The 20,396-nt window shown below is 43.7% G+C and overlaps 1 protein-coding gene across 12 annotated transcripts in view; it reads left to right on the top strand.

Annotated features, from left to right (window-relative positions):
• Nucleotides 1–15,798: 15,798 nt before the first annotated feature.
• DGKI (diacylglycerol kinase iota) overlaps nucleotides 15,799–20,396 on the top strand; it is a 449,436-nt gene continuing 444,838 nt past the window's right edge. For 8 of the 12 annotated variants that reach the window (XM_019452870.2, XM_019452874.2, XM_019452872.2 and 5 more), the window contains exon 1: nucleotides 15,800–16,241. In XM_019452870.2, coding sequence (XP_019308415.2) covers nucleotides 15,807–16,241 — 435 coding nt within the window. In that variant the 5' untranslated portion in view covers nucleotides 15,800–15,806. Of the gene's footprint in view, nucleotides 16,242–20,396 lie in introns of all 12 variants that reach the window. The other 4 variants (XM_019452877.2, XM_019452875.2, XM_019452876.2 and 1 more) reach the window with 2 other exon arrangements.

Genomic DNA, 20,396 nt, shown 5'->3' with positions numbered 1-20,396 from the left:
CAACTACTTGGTGATAAAGGTAGAACAGACAGGGTGAGGCTGTCTCATCCAGCATCATTTCCATGACAAAGTCCTGAGATGGTGCTTTGACTATGAAAGGTATGGTTGTAGGTTTTCCCGGATTTGCCCTATTTAATTTAACTTATTTTTTTAAAAGAGGGCACACACCCTACTTTCTCTTTTTCAATTTTTTTTAATGTTTATCTCTGAGAGGGAGAGAGAGAGAGAGAGAGCGCGCGAGCGAGCGCTCGAGCTGGGAAGGAACAGAGAGAGAGGGAGACACAGACTCTGAAGCAGGGTCCAGGCTCTGAGCTGTCAGTACAGAGCCCTATGCGGGGCTCAAACTGACATACAGCGACATCATGACCTGAGGTGGAGTTGGACATGCTTAACCGACCAAGCCACCCAGGCGCCCCAGACTTACCCTATTTTAAATCTGGTTTCCACTTTCTAGCTAAGGATTTTAGTTGAATGAAAGTCAGGAAGTATGAGTGCTCAGGTGTCCTGGTCTGAACACAGTGGTAAATGGACCAGTACCTGTAGTGCGTCAAACAGAATCGAACCCATTTCCTGGGCAAAGTGGTAAGAATATCTTCTTTAACCCAGTGATCAACTGGTACAGATTCCAAAGCAGTAGATACTCAGGAAACCTGCATCAGTTCAGCAGCCTCTGAAGCAAGGAAACAATTGGTCAATTATAATTGGTGTCAGTGGGTGTAGTTTTATGGGTATAGGGAGAAGTCACAGAACCAAAGGACTTACTGCCCTCAAGTGACTGACAGGCAGACAGAGATAGATAGGAAACAAATGCTTTCTTGGGTATTAAGTAGATGCTGAGGGAGGGGTCGTGTAGAGTAATGTTCTTCAACTGATTCTAAGGACCTAGAGCTTCTGTTATTTCTCTTCCAAACTAAAAATTTTGCTTTGATTTATGTAGTTATCTAAAAAATTAATATAGTATATGCCAACTCTGCAAGACCTAGACTATCCTCTCAATACTAAAAGACCTGTGAATTCAAAAGCCCCATTACACTGATCACTTAGTAGCACTATTTTGCAACCGTGGGCCAAGGAGCAAAGAACAGAGTTGGAATTATTATGTAAATGATGCCTTGGTGCTAAGTAAGGCCAAATGGCCTCAGGACAGGCTGTATGAGCAAAAGTTTCACAGTAATTGCAATATAGAAATAAGACCCGAGAGCTGAATATGCTCAAAGCACCCATCTCAAAAGAACTTGCTCTGGAGCAAACAGGGCCATATTTTTGTTGAAGGTGGTGATTCGCTTTGAGGAAAACAACGTTATCCATCATATATTGATACTGTGATTTTTGAATCCTTGGGTTGCGCGCTTTTGTATTATATTTGTTTATTGAGTAACGGATTTGGGGCTTATTGTTACGTAACTGATGTAAGGACTCGAGGCATTGTTTTGTAAAACAATTAAGATGATAATTGAAGGAAGGTAAATGAACCTGTAGAAGTCTGTAAGAATCTTTTTTTCCTCTGAGAGAGTTCAGGATATGAGTGACGCTTGAGAAACAGTCGTCGAAACTATCAGTCGGATAAAAAGTTCAAATAAATGTAGTAGGAAGTGTCTTCAAGTCCCTTGGACAGCAGAAGCAATGATGGACTGAGAAGGTTAAATTACTGCAATTCAATTAACGACCTGACTCACTTGCAACAAACGGGGAGATGCGAATGTTCTCGTGTGCCGCCCCGACCGACCGGTGGGTTGGACTGCCTGCGTTTTGCTAATTGCACTCCGCACCCAAGAGGGACTGTGAATAACAATGACGAAAGCCATCCTCTGAACACTCCCTTCGTGCTGCAAGTTCTGATCCTAAGAGCTGGAGCATTTGTCCTCAGGGGACTTTTCCCACTCCAATCAGTATCATCTCAGAGTGGCAGAAAGTGGAAAACTCTAGTAATTCCACCCCGCGATCCTGCATTATCTTTGATTAATGAAGAGCAAAGAGCAAAGGCTCCAACCTACCGAAATCTGGCGCAGGGCTGGGCGCGGTCGGTAGTTTAGAGGGCTCCGTCGGGAAGTCGGTTCCTGCCTCGCCTTGCCCTGCCATTGCCCCCACCTGACTTCTGTTTGTTTGGACCCGTCTTCTTAGGAGAATTTATTCTTCTCGCTCATGGTCTGAGACTTAAAGTCAGACAAACTTCAATAATTTGTGGCCTCAGCATGAATTCATTTTTTATCCGCCCCCCACCCAAAACATGGCTTTTTTTTTAACCTTTGTTTCAGAGACTTTCCACAAGTTTGTTTTTAATTTTTATTGTGGTAAAAATGTATAATATAACATTCACCAGCTTAATCTATCTCCTTTCTTTCTCTTTCTTTCAGAAGCAGCTCCTTTGGGCCAATATTTTCAAATAATTTTTTTAATGATGTTTATATTTGAGAAAGAGACAGTGTGCGAGCAGAGGAGAGGCAGAGAGAGAGAGAGAGAGAGAGAGAGAGAGAGATGGAGACAGAATATGAAGCAGGCTCTAAGCTCTGAGTTACCAGCACAGAGCCCGACGCGGGCTCAAGCCGAGCTGTGAGATCATGACCTGAGCCAAAGTCAGACGCACTCAGCCAACTGAGCCAGCCAGGTGCCCCTGGGCCAGTTTTTTAAAAAAATGTTTATTTATTTTTGAGAGAGACAGAGAACACAAGCAAGGGAGGGGCAGAGCGAGAGGGAGACACAGAATCTGAAGCAGGTGTCAGGCTCCAAGCCATTAGCTCAGAGCCCAATGCGGGGCTCGAACCCACGAGGCCATGACCTGAGCCGAAGTCGGACACTCAACCGACTGAGCCACCCTGGTGCCCCTGGGCTTAATCCTTCTAAGCGTACAGCTCCAGAGTGGTAAGTATATTCACGCTGTTGTGCAAGCAACCTCTAGAACTCTTTCATCTTGCAAAACAGATACTTTGTCCCCCGTTAAACAACAGCTTTTCATTTCTTGCCACACGCAGCCTCTGGCAATCGCCAGTCTACTTTCTGTTTCTGTGAATTTGAGTACACTAGGGTATGTCGTGTAAGTCAAATTGTACACTACTCGTCATTTTGTAACGGGCTTATTTTGCTTCGCAGCATGTGCTGAAGGTTCATCTATGTTGTGGCATGTGTCCGAATGCCCTTCCTTTTTAAGGCTGAATACTATTCCATTGTATGGACGGACCACATTTTGTTTACCTATTCATCCATCAGTGGACACGTAGGTGCTTCTACCTGTTAGCGCTTGTGAATGTTGTCTCCGCTATGAACGTGGGTCTGCAGGTCTTGCCTTCAGTTCTTCCGGATATATACCAGAAGTGGAATCGCTGGGTCATATGATGATTTTATTTTTAATTTTTTGAGGAACCGCCACACTATTTTCCACCGTGTGTGCACCATTTTTTTCTCCCAGCAACAGTGGACCTGTGTTCCAATTCGTCCACATTCTCACCAGTTCTTATTATTTCCTGGCATTTTGTTTTGCTTTGTTTGGCTTTTTTGATAGTAGCCATCCTAATGGGTGTGAGGTAATATCTCATTGTGGTTTTGATTTGCATTTCCCTAACGATTAGGGACGTTGAGTGGATTTTCATATGCTTGTTGGCTATTTACATATCAGTCTGTCAATTTTTTACCCTTGTCGCTTGTAGTTTGGTGTCGTGTCTAGAAAATCCAACGTCATGAAGCTTTCTCTCTCTGTTTTCGTCTAAGAATTTAATAGTTTTTTGCCTTGTGTTTCAATATTTGATCCATTGGAGTTCATTTCTGTGTCAGGTGTAAAGTGAATATTACAAATTGAATGTGTTCTCCCCGAGTTCATACACTGAAGCCCTAACCACCAATGGGATGGTGTTAGGAGGTGAGACTTTTGAAAGGCAATTGGGTTTACATGAGGTCATGAGGATAGAGCCCTCGTGATTGGATTCGTGCCCTCCGTCTAAGAAGCAAAGACACCACAGCTGCTTCTCTCCACCATGTGAGAATACAGATAGAAGGAGGCTGTCTGCAAGCCAGAAGAAGGGCGCTCATCAAGAACTGAATGGCCAGCACCTTGATCTTGGATTTCCCAGCTTCCAGTACTATGAGAAATAAATGTCTGTTATGTCATCCCCTCTATGATATTTTGTTCTAGCAACTTGAGCTGACTACGGGAGTACAGGTCCAAATTCATTCTTTTTTGCATATGGATGTCCTATTTTCCCAATACCACTTATTTAAAAGACTATCCTTTCTCCATCAAATGATATTAGCACCCTTGCTGAAAGTCATTTGACCATATATATGTAAGTTTATTTCTGAGCTCTTTTTTTCTATTCTGTTGTCTCTGTGTCTGCCTCGACACCAGTATTTCACAGTTTTGGTTACTGTAGCTCTATAATAAGTTTTGAAATCAGGAAGCGTGAGACCTCCAACTTTGTTCTTCTCTTTCAAGATTATTTTGGCTATTCAGGGTCCTTTGGGAATCTAAAATGTTTTAAGATGGGCTTTTCTATTTCAGCAAAAAAAAAAAAAATGCCTTTGGATTTTGATAGGGATTTCATTAAATCTGTAGATTGCTTTGGGTAGTATTGATATCTTAATAATACTAAGTCTTTTAATTCATGAACACTAGATCTATCTTTCCATTTATTTGTGTCTTCTGTAATTTCTTTCAGCAACATTTTGTAGTTTTCAGTATACAGGTCTTTCCCCTCCTTGGTTAAGTTTATTGCTAAGTAGTATTTTATGCTTTCTGATGCTATTATTAATGGAATTGTTTTCTTTTTTTCTGATTGTTAGTGTATGGAAACAACTGATTTTTGCATGCTGATTTTGTATCATAAAATTTTGCTGAATTCCTTTATTAATTCTGAGTGTGTGTGTGTATGTGTGTGTGTAATCCAGGATTTTCTACACAGAAGATAATGTTGTCTGTGAACAGAGATAATTTTACTTCTTCTTCTTCAATTTGGACACCTTTTATTTCTTTTTCTTGCTTATTGCTCTGGTTAGGACGTGGCCATCTTTGTCTTGTCCTGATCTTAAAGGAAAAACTTTCAGACTTTGACTAATAAGTGTAATGTTGGCCATGGGGTTTTTACATGTGACTTTTACCACACTGAGGTAGTTTCCTTCTACCTCTAGTTTGTTAAGTGTTTTTTTTTCTTACCATGAAAAAGTGTTGGATTTTATCAAATGACTTTTCTACATCAAATCAATAACCATTTGGTTATGTGTTTTTAAAATTTCTTTATTCTGTTATTATGATGTGTTACATTGATTGATTTTCATATGTTGTACCATTCTTGCATTCTGGGAATAAATCCCATTTGGTCATGGAGTATAATTCTTTCAATGTGTTGAATTCTCTTTGCTAGTGTTTTGTTGAGAATTTTGTATCAATATTCATCAGGAGTATTGCTCTGTAGTTTTCTTATCTGGTGTCTTGTGTCTTGTCTGTTTTTGGGGCTCAGGATAATGCTGGCCTTGTAGGATAAGTTTGCAAGTATTTCCTCCTCTTCAGCTTTTTGGAAGAGTTTGAGGAGGTTTGGTATTCTTCTATAAATGTTTAGTAGAATTTACCAGTGAAGCCATTTGGTCCTGGGCTTTTCCTTGCTTGAGGATATTCTGATTACCAATGTAACTTCATTGGTAGATAGGTCAGCTCAGATTTTCTATTTCTTTGTGATTGTGTCTTTTTAAACATGACCATTATTTTTTTATTTGAACTCTCCCTTGCATAATTCATGTTTGATTAATCAGGCACTTGGTATGCTAGATATGGAAGTTTTGAGCATGATATATAGTTAAGACTATGTTAAATTTACTAGGTTCTTTGTGTTATTAGAGTCTGCCTAGAATTTCTGGAACTAATTGTTGTATTCAGCCTTGATTCTACCATTTCCCTCATTCTCTATAATTAATCCATTAAATACCTTTGGTTCTATCTCGGTAATGTCTCTCAAATATTTCAGCAATATGTATTCCTCTCCCTAGCCACTGCCTTAGTTCAAGCCCTTGGTATTGCTTGCATGGATTATTTCAATAACCTCCTAATTTGTTTTTCTGTTTCTTCTTGTTCAGCTTTGTCCTCCACGCTTTGATAGCTTTCTGAAACTTATATTTAATCATACCATCTTCCATGCCTAGAAACAACCCGTGATTTTTATTTGCCTATTTCACAAAGTTCAAAATACTCAGAATAGAATAGAAGGACTTCTTAAAGTCTGTAACTTGCCTCCTTTACCTCTACTTCTCCCTTGCTCCTTCACTCCAAGTCTTTGCCATAGCAAAGTATTTGGTATTCTATAGCATAGTTCCTTCATTTTTCTGCGCTTTTGCAATGTGTTGTTTTGGATGGTGAAATTCCGCTCAAACCTTTAGAAACAAGGCAAAAGCCACTTCTTCCCTGGGACTCCTCAGACACAAATTATTAAATCTTCCGAGGTCATGTTCTAAGGTACTTGGAATCTAGTAGCACTTAGGTCAATATGTCTTATAATTATTATATTATTGCTTACCCCATAAGCACTTAGGTCAATATGTCTTATAATTATTATATTATTGCTTACCCCGTAAGACTCTGATCCCAGAAGAATCGTACATTCCTTAACTTTAATACAGTGCCTAACATTGTCCAGTACACGGTAGTACAGAGTAGCTACTTAATAAAAGCTTATTTAATGAAGAATTGTTTATTCTGGGGGATGAATAATGTTAAAGAAGGCCTGAACTGTACTCCTTCACTAACTATGTACATGGCCTTCAGTGAATCATTCAACGTTTCTAGGTGTTAGTTTCTTCACTTGTGAGATGCAAGGTGGGAACAGATAATCTCTCAAATCCTTCCCAACCCAGACATTGTATCATTGCATGCTTTATTGGTACAAAAGCCAATCTAATCATTAACATAATTTTATCGTCCATGACATGCAAAGAAGACATAAACCCAAATCAAATTCTTTAACTCATTCGATTCCACATTTCATGTTCATTCTTGAGAGAAGGAACCAGTCTAATCCTAACGAGCTTTCCTGATATTACAAATATTCACAACTGCACTGAATTAAAATCTTTTATGTTTATTTATTTAAATGAAATATATAGATTCGTTTATATTTCTAGCAACTCCAAACCAACAGTTTATGATACCTCTATCTTTGGTAGAGATAGAAAAAGTATTTTTGAAAGAAATGGTACTTAAGAAAATAATATTTATCTTTAAAATGTCTTATCATTGGGGGCACCTGGATGGCTCAGTCAGTTAAGCATCCAACTTTGGCTCAGATCATGATCTCATGGTTTGTAGGTTTGAGCCCTGCATGGGGCTTTGTGTTGACAGCTCAGAGCCTGGAGCCTGCTTTGGATTCTGTGTTTCTCTCTCTCTCTCTCCCTCTCTCTCTCTCTGCCCCTCCCCCGCTCATGCTCTGTCTCTCAAAAATAAATAAACATTAAAAAAATTTAAATGTCTTATAATGTAACCATATAAATAATTTTGAAAACAATTAAAAGTCATCTGAAAGAAAACTATTTTTCTAATTGTGCATTCCTTTTCTGTCTTATATACTCATACTTTATCTAATTTCCACTATGATGTCATTCAACTTTATGTCCTACTGTTTTCATTCAGCACATCATCAGCAGTTTGGATTGGTTCTATATTGACTCATAATTATTATTTTAGCAGTCTGCATAACATTCCTTCAATGGACATTGGAAAATTTACTTAATTATTTTCCTATTGTTGATTTCTTAGATCACTTACTCATCAATATAAACAATTCTACAACAAATATTTTCCTCTACTCAGGATCTGCCTACTAGGGATTTCTGCTTAGGATCCATTTCCAGAAATGGCATTATTTGCTTAAAGATTGTATTTTAACTTTATACTTAATTTTGGAAATTATTTGGAAAAGTATGGTTTTGGGGGGATTTAGCCCAACTACCAAATTTGATTTAGGTTATTATAATATTTCAATTTTTTCCGGATTCATTTGTGCCAACTAAAAGTTATGAATGCATTTGGCTACAAGCAAATGAAAACATGAATTCAGTCAACAGTGGCTTAAATAGATTGGATTTTAATTTTTTCTTGTAATGAAAAGTCTAGTAGTAGGCGAGCTGTCCTAGGCTGGCAACTGCTCAAGAAGTCATTGAGGACCAAAGACCATTGCATCTAACTTTTCCATCCTTAGTAAATGGTTTTTTGTCTTCATGGTTGCAAGATGGCTATTACACCTCTAGGCATTGAATTGAAGGAAGAAGAAGGGTAAAGGACTAAAGGGGCATATTATCTTTCTGTACTAATAAAACACCTTCCCAGAAGCCCCATCTGGTTATTTTGGCTTTGATCTCATTGTTCAGAACCAGGTCACATAGTCGCACTTCACTGCAGGGCAGTTTGGGAAAGAGAGTATTTTATCTTTTGTATCTTTGTAGTCTAGGAAGATGAGGGAGAAAGGGGATGTGAATGGTTTTCAGTAAAAAGATCATGGTTTCTGCCATATTACTTTTATTACTTTCAGTGAAAAAGAAATGTGTTTCATTTATTACAATTAACTGGTAACCTTGTTCAGAGCATTTACTGAATCCATCTTCGAACCCTTAGTATTAGCATAGTTTCCACATAGAAGAGGCTCAAGAAGTGCGTGTAATATGTTGAAAAGTAAAGATATGGGGCGCCTGGGTGGCTCAGTTGGTTGAGCGTCTGACTTCGGCTCAGGTCATGATCTCACAGTCTGTGAGTTCGAGCCCCACGTCGGGCTCTGTGCTGACAGCTCAGAGCCTGGAGCCTGTTTCAGATTCTGTGTCTTCCTCTCTCTCTGACCCTCCCCCGTTCATGCTCTGTCTCTCTCTGTCTCAATAAAAATAAAATAAATAAAAAACATTAAAAAAAAAAAAAAAAGAAAAGTAAAGATATGATCCCTGGAAATGAGACTAGGTTAATTCAAATGTCATTTTGGATTACCCTCATTGTCTTTACTATGGTTTCTTGTCTGATATTCTGGGGAAATGCCATAGAAATAGTATTGAACATAGTCCCTCAACTGGACTTAGGGAAATATGGATTCTGTAAAAGTCCAACTTGATGTTTTAATTTGGATTTCAATAACTATTCACAAAAGTTACTGATTGGAGCACTAGAATGTTTAGCACCAAGAGAGAAGTCTTTAGGTTTTCCTTGGTGAATTGCTAATTGCCTGGGATGGTGTATATCACATGTAGACAATGAGTAACTACCTGTAAAACAAATGACTACCAGCCTAGAGTGAGGTTACTGGGGATACACCATGCGTTCCCAACCTTACACTTTTTGGGATATTTATAGGTGAATTCACAGTATACTGCAGGTCAGATCTGTTCCTGATAAGGAACCGGGAGGGATTGTGAATGTAAGACGGACTTCAGATTCCAAAGAATTTTGGATGGTAAGTGGTGGTCAGATCACAGCAAGAGGAACTTGAATGGGAATAAATGTTAATTCCTTCAATTCGGCTTCCAAACAAGGTGCTTCAGAATAGGAACATCATAAATTATATTATTTGGGGAGGGGGGAGTGTACCAACAATTAGAATAAGGAATGACAATTTAAAACTGGGAAGAATTTTGGGGCGCCTGGTGGCTCAGTTAGTTAAGCGACCGACTTCAGCTCAGGTCTTAATCTCACTTTCATGAGTTCGAGCCCCGTATCGGGCTCTGTGCTAACAGCTCAGAGCCTGCTTCGGATTCTGTGTCTCCTTCTCTGTCTGCCCCTCCCCCACTTGTGCACACATGCTCTCTTGCTCTCTCTCTTTCTCTCAAAAATAAATAAACATTTTTAAAAGATGGGAAGACTTTTATGAAATAACCTGTTGAAAATGACTGTGTTGACTGCTTCGTAACTTCAACTGTTCAAGGTTAAAATGTATCACATGAAGGGATGCTGTGGGAGCAGCAAGGATGGAAGGCCCGACTGAATGTTGTAAAGACTCCTTGCATCCTGGAGTGATAAGAGCTCTACTTTAAAAAAAATTTTTTTTTTTACATTTTATTTATTTTTGAGAGACAGAGAGAGACAGAGCGTAAGCTGGGGAGAGGCGGAGAGAGAGGGAGACACAGAATCTGAAGCAGGCTCCAAGCTCTGAGCTGTCAACACAGAGCCCATTGTGGGGCTCCAGGCAATAGACTGCGAGATCATGACCTGAGTAGAAGTTGGACACAACTGACTGAGCCATCCAGGTGGCTCTAGTTTTTTTTTTTTTTTAATGTTTATTTATTTTTGAGGGAGAGAGAGAGAGAGAGAGCATGACTAGAGGAGGGGCAGAGACAGAGCGAGACAGAACCTGAAGCAGGCTCCAGGCTCTGAGCTGTCGGAACAGAGCCCAGTGCGGGGCTCAAACTCACAAACCACAAGATCATGATCTGAGCCAAAGCTGGATGCTTAACTGACTGAGCCACCCGGGGGACCCTGATAGCTCTATTTTTATTTAATCGTAGCCCAGAGACTGATGTACTAGAACATTGCTACCAATTCCTGTCTGTAGAACCTGAAAGATCCTCTCCATTCTGATTCATCAGGCTTCGACTACAGCTCCATATTTTGTATGGCATTGCTGTGAGTGTGAGAATCTGGGCTTTAACACACATTCCTCATGTAGATCCCCTCTTCCCTTCCTGGCTGGTAAATTTACAATCCCAGAACCCTCCTGGCTCGTTCTCAGATTATCCTTCTAAGCAGATGAATGTTGGATAACATTTATTTATTCATTCAGTAAATATGTATTATGTGCCTAGCACAGTTTTGTGGAACACATTAAGTAACATAGAGCTTATGTTCTAATAAGAGGAGAAAGACAAGAGTAAACAGATGACACGACTTAGACAATGGGGCGTGCTATGAGGAAAACAAAACAAATAAAAAGAAAACAAAGTCGTATGTCAGCTATGACCGAGAAAGGCATTTTAGGGAGTGTCAGAGATACTCCTCTGAAAAGGTGACATGTAAAGTAAGACCTGCATGATGAGAAGAAGCAGAGTGTATGGGGCCCAGTTTCTAGGACCTCTCCAGAATGACGTGGCCCCGCCTGTCCTCCCACCCCTTTGTTCATTTTTTTGCCTAACAGTCCCTTCCACTGACATGGACATTGTCTCCTATCCTACCCCTGCCAGCTTTCTCAGCTTCCCCCAAGGAGGGACGAGCTCTGGCCCAGCCTCCACTGAGACGGCAGGAGACTCACCAGCAGCTTGGTGTTCAGGTCCAACCAGTCTCTATCCTTAGAGGTTCCTCCCATCACTTCCAGGAAGAGATGAGGAGTCATGCTGTGGGGTGGGTTCTGTGTTCCCAAACAGTTGCCATAATGAGCCAGTATCACAACCTGCAAGGGAGGGTGAGTTAATTCCTTGAGGCACAAACTTCAACCCGTGAGAGACAGGACCCAAGAAGGAAGTGGCAGAGAAATGCCTCTTTCTCCTGCAGACAGAGTGTTCCCAGCTGCAACGATGATGTAAAGCCTGCCTGGAAGAAGTTCTGGTGACCAAGCAACCAGGTGCATTTAATTGTGAGGATGCAGCCGTCTCATAACTCACCCTCTTGGATTTATTTCCCTCTTTTTCTGCCGTCTTCTCTTTTCCCTTCACAAAGTGCTGGGATTATAATTCCCCCTAACGCCTTGGCTTGTGAGATTTACATCAGGATCTCTTTGTAGGGGACCCACACGAACACAAACACCATGGAAACACTTGAGGGCAAAGCCACTGTTCCAAACTCTGCACGGAGGTGCTCAGGTTTCTGCAGTGAATTTACAGGGACATTGCAGGATATTGTAAATTTTCAAGGGAAACGCAGTGATACTCAACAGCTGTCAGATGCCATGCAAACTACTAGCTCAAGGTAGCTGACAGCTTCAACAGTGGATCCACGTCCCTTTCTTTCCATGACATCATTATCTTGGCGGAGCTGGGTTTTCAGTGCTTGCTCTGATAAAAAGCATTCCCAGGTACAGGAAATGAGAGTGCTGGTATCTGACAGGGTTCCAAGGTTTGAGTTGTGCCATGCCCATTTCATCCCACTGATGAGTACTTGTGGCTATTTAAGAATGAGATACAAATATCATTATTGCTTTTCAATGTATGTGTACTGTTGTTTTTTTTTTTTTAAACAACTGCTAAAGAGACGCAACGGCTTAATAAATTGTTAGCACCTAACTCCCTAAGAAACAAAAATGTTAGCTTCTTTTTTTGGCTTAGTTTCCAGGAAAATTACTTACTGCGACGCTAAGGGTTATATGACCTGAGAAGGTTTGGGAAACCTCCGAGGTAGAGCATCGCAGGCAATGCAAATAGCAAGGCTAAAGATGGGAAAGCAGGAATAAGCCTGTACACATCAGCCCAACTTAGCTTTTTTCCTTTAGTGACAGTATTTTCAAAAGCTCTATTATCGTTTGGTTGGTCTACACATAACTGAGATCCTAAATGTGTGTGTTTGTGGGTTTATGTGTGTTACCGGCTTTTTAAAAATACACGATTCTGTGTTATTTCCTGAAAATTCTCCATCGCTACCAACATTTAAAAACATGTTAGCTATAACGTTCTCTTTATACTGGTCTTGCAGTCTTTTCTAAAGTCTAAAAAAAATTTGTTCTTTCTTTAAAATTCCACACTTGAAGACTTTTTGAACGGGCTGGCATTTGGAGACTCAAGTTTGGTATTTAAGACAGAGATGATACCTGTTTTAGAATGAACAGTGGTTGATAACAGAAAGGCGAAACAAGTAGGTTTAGATCCAGGGATGGAGAGATTGTCTAGGTGAGGTCTAGCATTAGGAGCACATGTTGCAACATGCTGGAAGAAGCTCATTTTCTTGTTTATGTACTTTGTTACTCAAAACACAAGATGAATTTTTAAGCCTGAATGTCAATTTCCTTTCCTGTCAATTTCCTGGAATGCTTTTGATCCATTTCTAAGGATTCCACTTTTTAGAGTCAAGGTAACCAAGAAGTTGAATGAATAATTTCAAGGTTGCTTAGTGACCATTGAAACCAAAAAGGAAAATAAATTGCCTGAAAGAATATTGATCTTTTAAGTAAATTCTTAGAAAACCACCTACAACAAGAATTCATTTGTTTTGTGCTGGAATTATTTGTACCTCTTAGGGATAAGGTTTCTCTCTTTCTCTCTATTAAAGTGGGCTGCGTATTCAATGTCCATTTTCTTAACCCTACTTTCCTTTGTTTAGCAGCCCCTCTTTGTTGATACACTCTTTAAAAATGCAAATACACAGCTTATTGGCCCAGCTGGCTTTCCTGTTAGCTGGGGAGACCTTCTGTCTCCTGTTGGCATGTATCGATTTAATTGAGTAAAACTCAAGATTCTACAACTAGGGCCACTCTAGTGTGAGTGTCACTGTTTTCTTCTATATCTTCCCTGAAATACTTTACCTGTAGCTATTCTCTTGTTTCTGTAAAGGATAGTATCCTAAGTACTCTGAACCGTGTTTCTCTTTTTTGAGCTAACATTTTTGAGATTGTTATGTATCAATATATATCAATTTGCCTTATTCCTCTCAATGGCTGCAGAGAATTCCATTGTTTGGATGAATAATAATTTAGGTAATCAGTCCTAAATTAACAAACACTCAGGTTGTTTCAGTCTTCAATTTTTGGTGTGCAGCTACACAAATATCGGAGGACAAATTCCTAGAAGTGTACTTGCTAGGTTAATTAGGTTGTGCATTTCGTTTACTGATAGATAGTGGCAAATTTCGCATCAGAGACACTGTATCAAGCTACACCAACAATTTGAGAAAGTGTTTGTCTTCCTAATCCCTCATCAATGCCATCTATTAGAGGGAGGGATGTGGAAAAGGAGGCAGCAGACCCATGCGTGCAAAGATGGGAGCAGGGAGTATCTGAGACTTATACATAGTCCAGTTCAGAGTGGCATTATCGAAATAGTAAGAAGGGGAGGTGGTCAGAGCTGGCACGCCACCCACTAACATGGCCTTGAAAATCAGTTCTGGGGTTGTTTGAACTTTGCCTTAATGACACCATGGCATAATTGCAAGATTTTCATATAGAGGATAACATATCGGAAGTATCTTAGGAGCTGAGCTAGAGAGTGGATTGGAGAAGTTCTGGTGGGCAGTTAGGAGGCTGTCCAATAATTCAGGTAAGATGATGGTTTTAAGATCATGTGGTTTTAATGATACACTATATATTCATATATCTCATTTAATCTTGCTATTGAAGAACGTAATTCTCCCAGGCCCCTCTGAAGATGAGGCAGACTGCACAGGGGTGAAGAGTAACCAGACAGCCTGGGTAGGATTCCTGTCTCTGCCAAGTTCTAGTTGCATGAGCAAGGTGTGTGTGTGTGTGTGTGTGTGTGTGTGTGTGTGGGTGTGTGTCGGGGGGTGGAGTTACTAACACATGAGGGGGGCTGTGAAAATGTAGATATAGGCATTGGAGTGCTTAGCACCACACTTGTCATATAAAAATGAAGGCTTAATAACCACCAGCTGTTTTTATCATTTTTATCATTACCTTTCCTCATTCCACTCCGGAAATGTCCTGACTTTGGCTTACTATAATGTGCATATAGAGAGAATTACACAATGTGTAGTTTCGGAGAGACTTGAGGTCTGTTGTTCCATCTCTTAATTGTAGTTATGAGAAAACGAAGGGAAAGAAATCAAGCAATCTGGGGTCCCCCAGCACCCACCTGCAATTCTTTTACCACAGGTACGTGTAGGTGTGTATTTTGGCGACTACACTTAGCCTTAAGTATGGATCTTTTTCCTATTTGTTAACAGCCGCGACTTCCGGGGTGGAAACCCTTAATTTGGAAAACAACCTGTCTTAGACACTTTGTAGCGCATCATTCAAATCCCATAGAGTTTTGGGTAGTAGGCTTAGAAGCAAAAATTCGGGGCGAGGTGGATGACTAAATCTATAGAGACTGCAAGCTTGGCGTGTTTTTTAGCAGTGGGGTCTGACGTGGCTCGAAACCCCTCCTTGGGCGAGCTCCTCCTCTCCCGGCTCGACCCGGCGCAAGCACCCTTTGCGCCCATCCTCACTTGCCTCCTGGGTTCTCTCAGTCTTGCCGTTCGTTTCCCTGGCGGCCCTCCGATCCCAGTCAATCGAATTCACAGCCGTTTAGGAAGACGGCTGCGTGTAAAGGAGACGATGGCCTGTCTGGGCGACTCAGGGATGAAGGGGTCCCAGCCCTTATCCGGGGAAGGGAGGGAGGCGCTTCGCCCGTAGCTTCAACTTGGCCTCCCCCCTCACCGCTTACTTTACACCGCGCACGACTGCTCCCCCGGTTCGCCCTGAACTCGCTCCTACACCCCCCTTAGGTTTCCAGCGTGGGGCGCCGTCTGCCTGGCTCGAGCTCAGCCCAAGCGGGGAGCGGGGACGGAGAGAACGCCGCCCCAGGCACCGGGCATCAGGGCACTCCCGGGGACCCAGGTGGGCGCTACCGCTCCAGGGCCGCCCGCCCGGGCAGGGCACCTCGCGCGTCCGGGTCCCCGCCTTCTCGTGTATTCACCGGGGCGCGGCACGCTCTCCTCCGAGTTTCCCTCCGGGGCTCTCCTCTCCCGACGCCGGGGTTCGCGCCCGGCGCCCTCCTGGCCCCCTCCCTCCGTGCTCCTCTCCGGCAGCCCCCGACGCCTCAGGGCAGAGTTCAGGTTCAGCTCTGGCCGGTGCCCCCGATTTAGGAAAAGGCCAGGGTTGGGGGCGGGGGGGGGGGGGGGGCGGAGGACGGAGGGCGCGGGTTGGCGGCGGGGAGGCAGAGGGGGGCGGAGGGAGGTGGCCTCTGATTGGTCGGGGAGGGGGAGTGGAGGCACGGAGTTTCCCACAATGCCCCGGTGCGGTGCAGCGGCGGATGGATGCTGCGGGAAGGGGCTGCCATTTGCTGCCCCTGCCAGCGGCGCGCGGACCTGCTCGCTCTCCTGCGGTGGCGGCCGCCGCCCGCGCCGTCAGCCGGCCCGGCCTCTGCAGCGCCGCCGCCTCGGCTCCCTCCGCGGCCGCCGGAGCGGTCGCCATGAACCCCAGCTCCTCGGCGGGAGAGGAGAAGGGGGCGACGGGCGGCAGCGGCGGCGGCGGAAGCGGCGCCGGGAGTTGCTGCCTGGGCGCGGAGGGCGGCGCGGACCCGCGGGGCGCGGGGGCAGCGGCGGCGGCGGCGGCGGGGGCCGCTGCCCTGGAGGAGCCCGCGGCCGCCGGCGCGAAGGAGAAGGACGAGGCGCTGGAGGAGAAGCTCAGGAACTTAACTTTCCGGAAGCAGGTCTCTTACAGGTAGGCGCGGGCGCCCGGGCGACCGGGAGACAGGTGCCGCCGCGGGGCTGAGACCCGCTCTCGTCCGTCACACGGGCGCTTCCGCGGAGTTGGGGGCACCTGGCTCGCTGGCTCGCTCTCTGTTTCTCTCTCTTCTCTCTCTCTCTCTCTCTCTCTCTCTCTCTCTCTCTGTTTCTCTTTCTCTCTCCCCCTTGTGGGGAGACGTATTCTCTTCTCATCCCATCATTCTGGGCTGGAGGGAAGCTGGGTGCGCCCGGTTTCCCTCTGGAACAGGACCGAAGACTGGGTCTCTGAGATCAGAAAACAACAAAAATGCGTGTGTGCGCGGGAGGGGGGGGTGTGCAGACACAGACAAGAGATGCCTAGTTTTCTTAAGAGAAGTCCTCGAAGTTGTCCCTAAGGCGGTGTCATCTGTAACCACTCCCCCCTACCTTCCAGATTTCCTTGGATGAACCTTTGGCACTAACTTGGTAGTTGAGATCACCGTCCAGGCAGGAAAGAACAGCGCTGTCCTGAGGGGAGATCCTTGTGGAAGTCGGACCTGCAGGGAGACCTCCCGTGAAGGAAGGGACGGTGTGGATCGAAGTCTGTAGCTACTCAGCTGGTTAGGGGTTACCCGTACCTGTGCTCTCTCCCTCTCTCCTGGGTGTGCCCAGCAGGAGGAGGTGGGCAGCCCGCTGGCCAGCCATGGAAGAGTGAGAGAATGGCACCATGCTTGCCCCTGAGGGTGGATGCATTTGTGAGACAAGGACGGTGTAGGCTAAATGGCCGCCAAATTATAATAAAAGATTAGCCCCAATTGTCTCAGGATCCAAAAAACGAGAACTGAGGATCCATTAGGTTCTCTGCTCCACCCCCAGCCCCCCACCCCCGGGGCAAGAATAAAAATGTCGAGAGATTCAGAGAGTTTCAGAGACTACCCTTACTGCTTTGTTAGTTTGAAAGTTCAGGTGATAAACGCAGCACAGAATGACGACAATTTGCACTTGCTAGGGGTTGGAGTATTTCTCGAAAAGGGGTCAGTAATAACAGTAGTGTGACCCTGTCCTTTGAACTAGCGGTCCTTTCCAGAAACCCCTATAAAGTATTAAGCCTGTCACACCATGTGCTGTTATGTAAGCAAAGGCAGATGACAGAGGTGTGTGGGTTTGTGAGGGTGTGTGTTGTATTTATGGGGGCATGTGTGTGAATCATTGGGATCCCCATAGGCATTGCCTGGACCGGAGGCCCCAGTCACTAGGGCATGTGCTGTGTGTCTAAGCGTTGGCTTCTGATGACTCTGAGACGGTCTTCCTGGTCAGGTTGTGGTTCCCGCATTCCTTGCGTGCATTTTGTTCTCTGTGCGTCGAGGGAGTTTCCCAGTTGACTTGCTCTTTTAGTTACTCGCATAGATGAGGATCAAATGAATCTTTCTCTTTATATTTTTTGGTTTCCAAAAATAGGCAAGTGGTGGAGAGTGGGGTAGCTCTAGGGAGGTATGCTGGGACACAGGCAGCTCCACTTCCTCGTAATGATGGCCTGCCTGGCCCTTAGGGGAACAGGGACTACATTCAGCCTAATTTAGGAACTGTGAGTTGGAGGGGGCTCATTACATTCGGCACATTGTGGGTCTGGGCTCCTGAGCTGAGAAACTGGCCTGTGTTACTGGTATTCATCAGACTCCTCACTAGGTAGGGCTCCAGAGGCAGAGTTTGCAAGGGAAATCATTTCAGCTTGCCTCTTGGCAGGGGTCATTCTCTGAGCTTCTCTCCTGGCCACGGGTGCTGTGTGGGCCATGGCTTTCCCGGTTGCAAGCTCACACATGCATGTGTAAGTGTGTGCACACACAAACAGAGACACGAACACAACATTTCTCCATAAAGGAATAATAATCCTGCGTTTGCCTTACGAACCATAGAGGTGGGTCCTACTTTGTGAACATTCCCTTTTCAGTAAAGCTGTATAATCTCCAATTCAGGGAATCACCTCCATCAGCATCACCTCAGGTGGCTGGTTCAAAATGCCTGCCACCCCAGCCTTAGAAAATCAAACAGTCTGTGGGTGGGGATTTTTTTTTTTTTATAATATTTTTTTTTCAACGTTTTTTATTTATTTTTGGGACAGAGAGAGACACAGCATGAGCGGGGGAGGGGCAGAGAGAGAGGGAGACACAGAATCGGAAACAGGCTCCAGGCTCCGAGCCATCAGCCCAGAGCCTGACGCGGGGCTCGAACTCACGGACTCACGGACCGCAAGATCGTGACCTGGCTGAAGTCGGACGCTTAACCGACTGCGCCACCCAGGCGCCCCTGGGTGGGGATTTTTAACAGGCTCCCCGGGCAGTGCTTAAGCACACTAATATCTGAGGACCTATTTTTTCCCAAAGGCTGAACAATTGATCTTTGAGCTCATAAACGGTGCCTGGCCAAACAAGACCAGGCAGTCCCAAAGTCAGAGGAAAGACAGTGAAAAGATAGTTGATTTCATCTGGCACATGTTTGTCTTGGATAACCTGGAGAGTGTCTCCATTTTGATTCCCATTATTAGTTTTTTAGAGTCATGGTGAATGGTGGACCATTCACCGTGGGAGCCATTCCTGCCAGATTCAGACATAGCTGGGCCTCACCTTTTGCCGGTGGGTCAATAAATGGTCTGTAAGGAAGTACACCTCTGGCTGGAGTTGGGCATTGGCCCTTCAGTGGCGACCACCCCACCTCACTTCTGGGGGCACTCAAGGACAGTGACTGGTTGGAGTTCATGGAGAGAGGTTGGGAATACCTCACAGGATGGAGTCTGAGTGAAAGAATTCGGTTGGTGAATGAAATGTGGCTGCTTGTGTAAGGGTGGGGGGAGTCATTTGAGGTGGGAAAGAGGAGATTTGCAGGTAGGTAAAAAATATCTTTTGAAGAACATGGGTATTTGCAGAATGACACTTGACAGGAAAGAAGAAGGGGGCTTTGGGAGAGGGTGTGCGTGTGCGTGTGTGTAGGGGGGTCTCATCTGCTCCTTCTGTTGCTAAGGAACATATAAGCTAGATTTTAAAAATAAATGAGGAGTGGGTGGGCATATGCAGTGACTCCTGTCTTTTTAGGAACTGGAGCCCTTTACAAAAAGCCTTTAAATAACCATTTCTGGAGGCAGATTATTCATTTTGCTTGACTTTTACTTTGTTAAGTAAAATAAACTCCTTTATATACCCCTAGATTTCCCCTCATTATCTTTTCTTTCTTGGCTGTTTTTGGGAACCATTTTTCCCATGAGAATTTTTCCTTTATTTCAGATTCTGCTCCCCTAGAGCAAATAGTCTCTGTAGACTGTAAAGCTGAAGGTTTTACAAGGCAATGCAAGTGAGCTGGTACTTTTCTCTTCAAATTACTACTTCCTTTTTCTTTGCAAATTATGGTGCTGCAACAGATACATATGTGCCAATGACTATATAATGTGTAGGAACTGTTTTTTTTTTTTTTTTTCCGCTGTAAGAATTCCCTTTTAAGTTAGTAAAAAAAAAAAAAAAAAAAGTCTTTCAGAAATGCACAGTGGAGGGGAAGGAGAAAGTAGCTGATGTTTATTGCCTTCTATGTACCAGGCACTGCAGTAAGTATTGTTGTATATTCCATCCTATTTACTCTTCGTGACCGTCCTATGGTATGATTATGGTTATGTCTATTTTATAGAAAATGAACGTGAGGTATAGAGCTTGGGTAGGAGGCAGAATTGAAACCCAGATCCAACTCTAAAGGACTCTCTCCTTAGACCACATTCTGCTTCTCTAAATATTCATTTCAGGTTGGAAGTCTCTCCGCGTGTATGTAAGTGTGTGTGTCCGTGCGTGTGCAGTGTGAGCTGTTCTTTCGCCTCCTCTGTAATATGTAATACAGGTCATTATATATTATCTCTTGTACACTTTGGACCATATTCCTTTGTGTGATTTTAAGGATTTTCTCTACTATTTCAGAAAGAAAAATGAGTATAAATCCATGATCACCAAAGCTAATATTGGTTTCGCTTCATAGAACAAAACCACCTACATGACACCTGCCATCATTGTGGATACCCATGTTAGAGTTTTAGATGCTTTTGGATAAAATGACACAGATGTTGTGTAGGTGAACCTAGATCTGGCCCGTGTACCTCTTTGAGCACCCCCGAAACTGGCCCGTGTACCTCTTTGAGCAC

This window comes from Panthera pardus, unplaced genomic scaffold (assembly GCF_024362965.1).
Source record: "Panthera pardus isolate Hobbes unplaced genomic scaffold, ASM2436296v1 HiC_scaffold_8, whole genome shotgun sequence".
Taxonomy (NCBI): Eukaryota; Metazoa; Chordata; class Mammalia; order Carnivora; family Felidae; genus Panthera; species Panthera pardus.
This window is presented reverse-complemented; position numbering and strand designations above follow the sequence as displayed.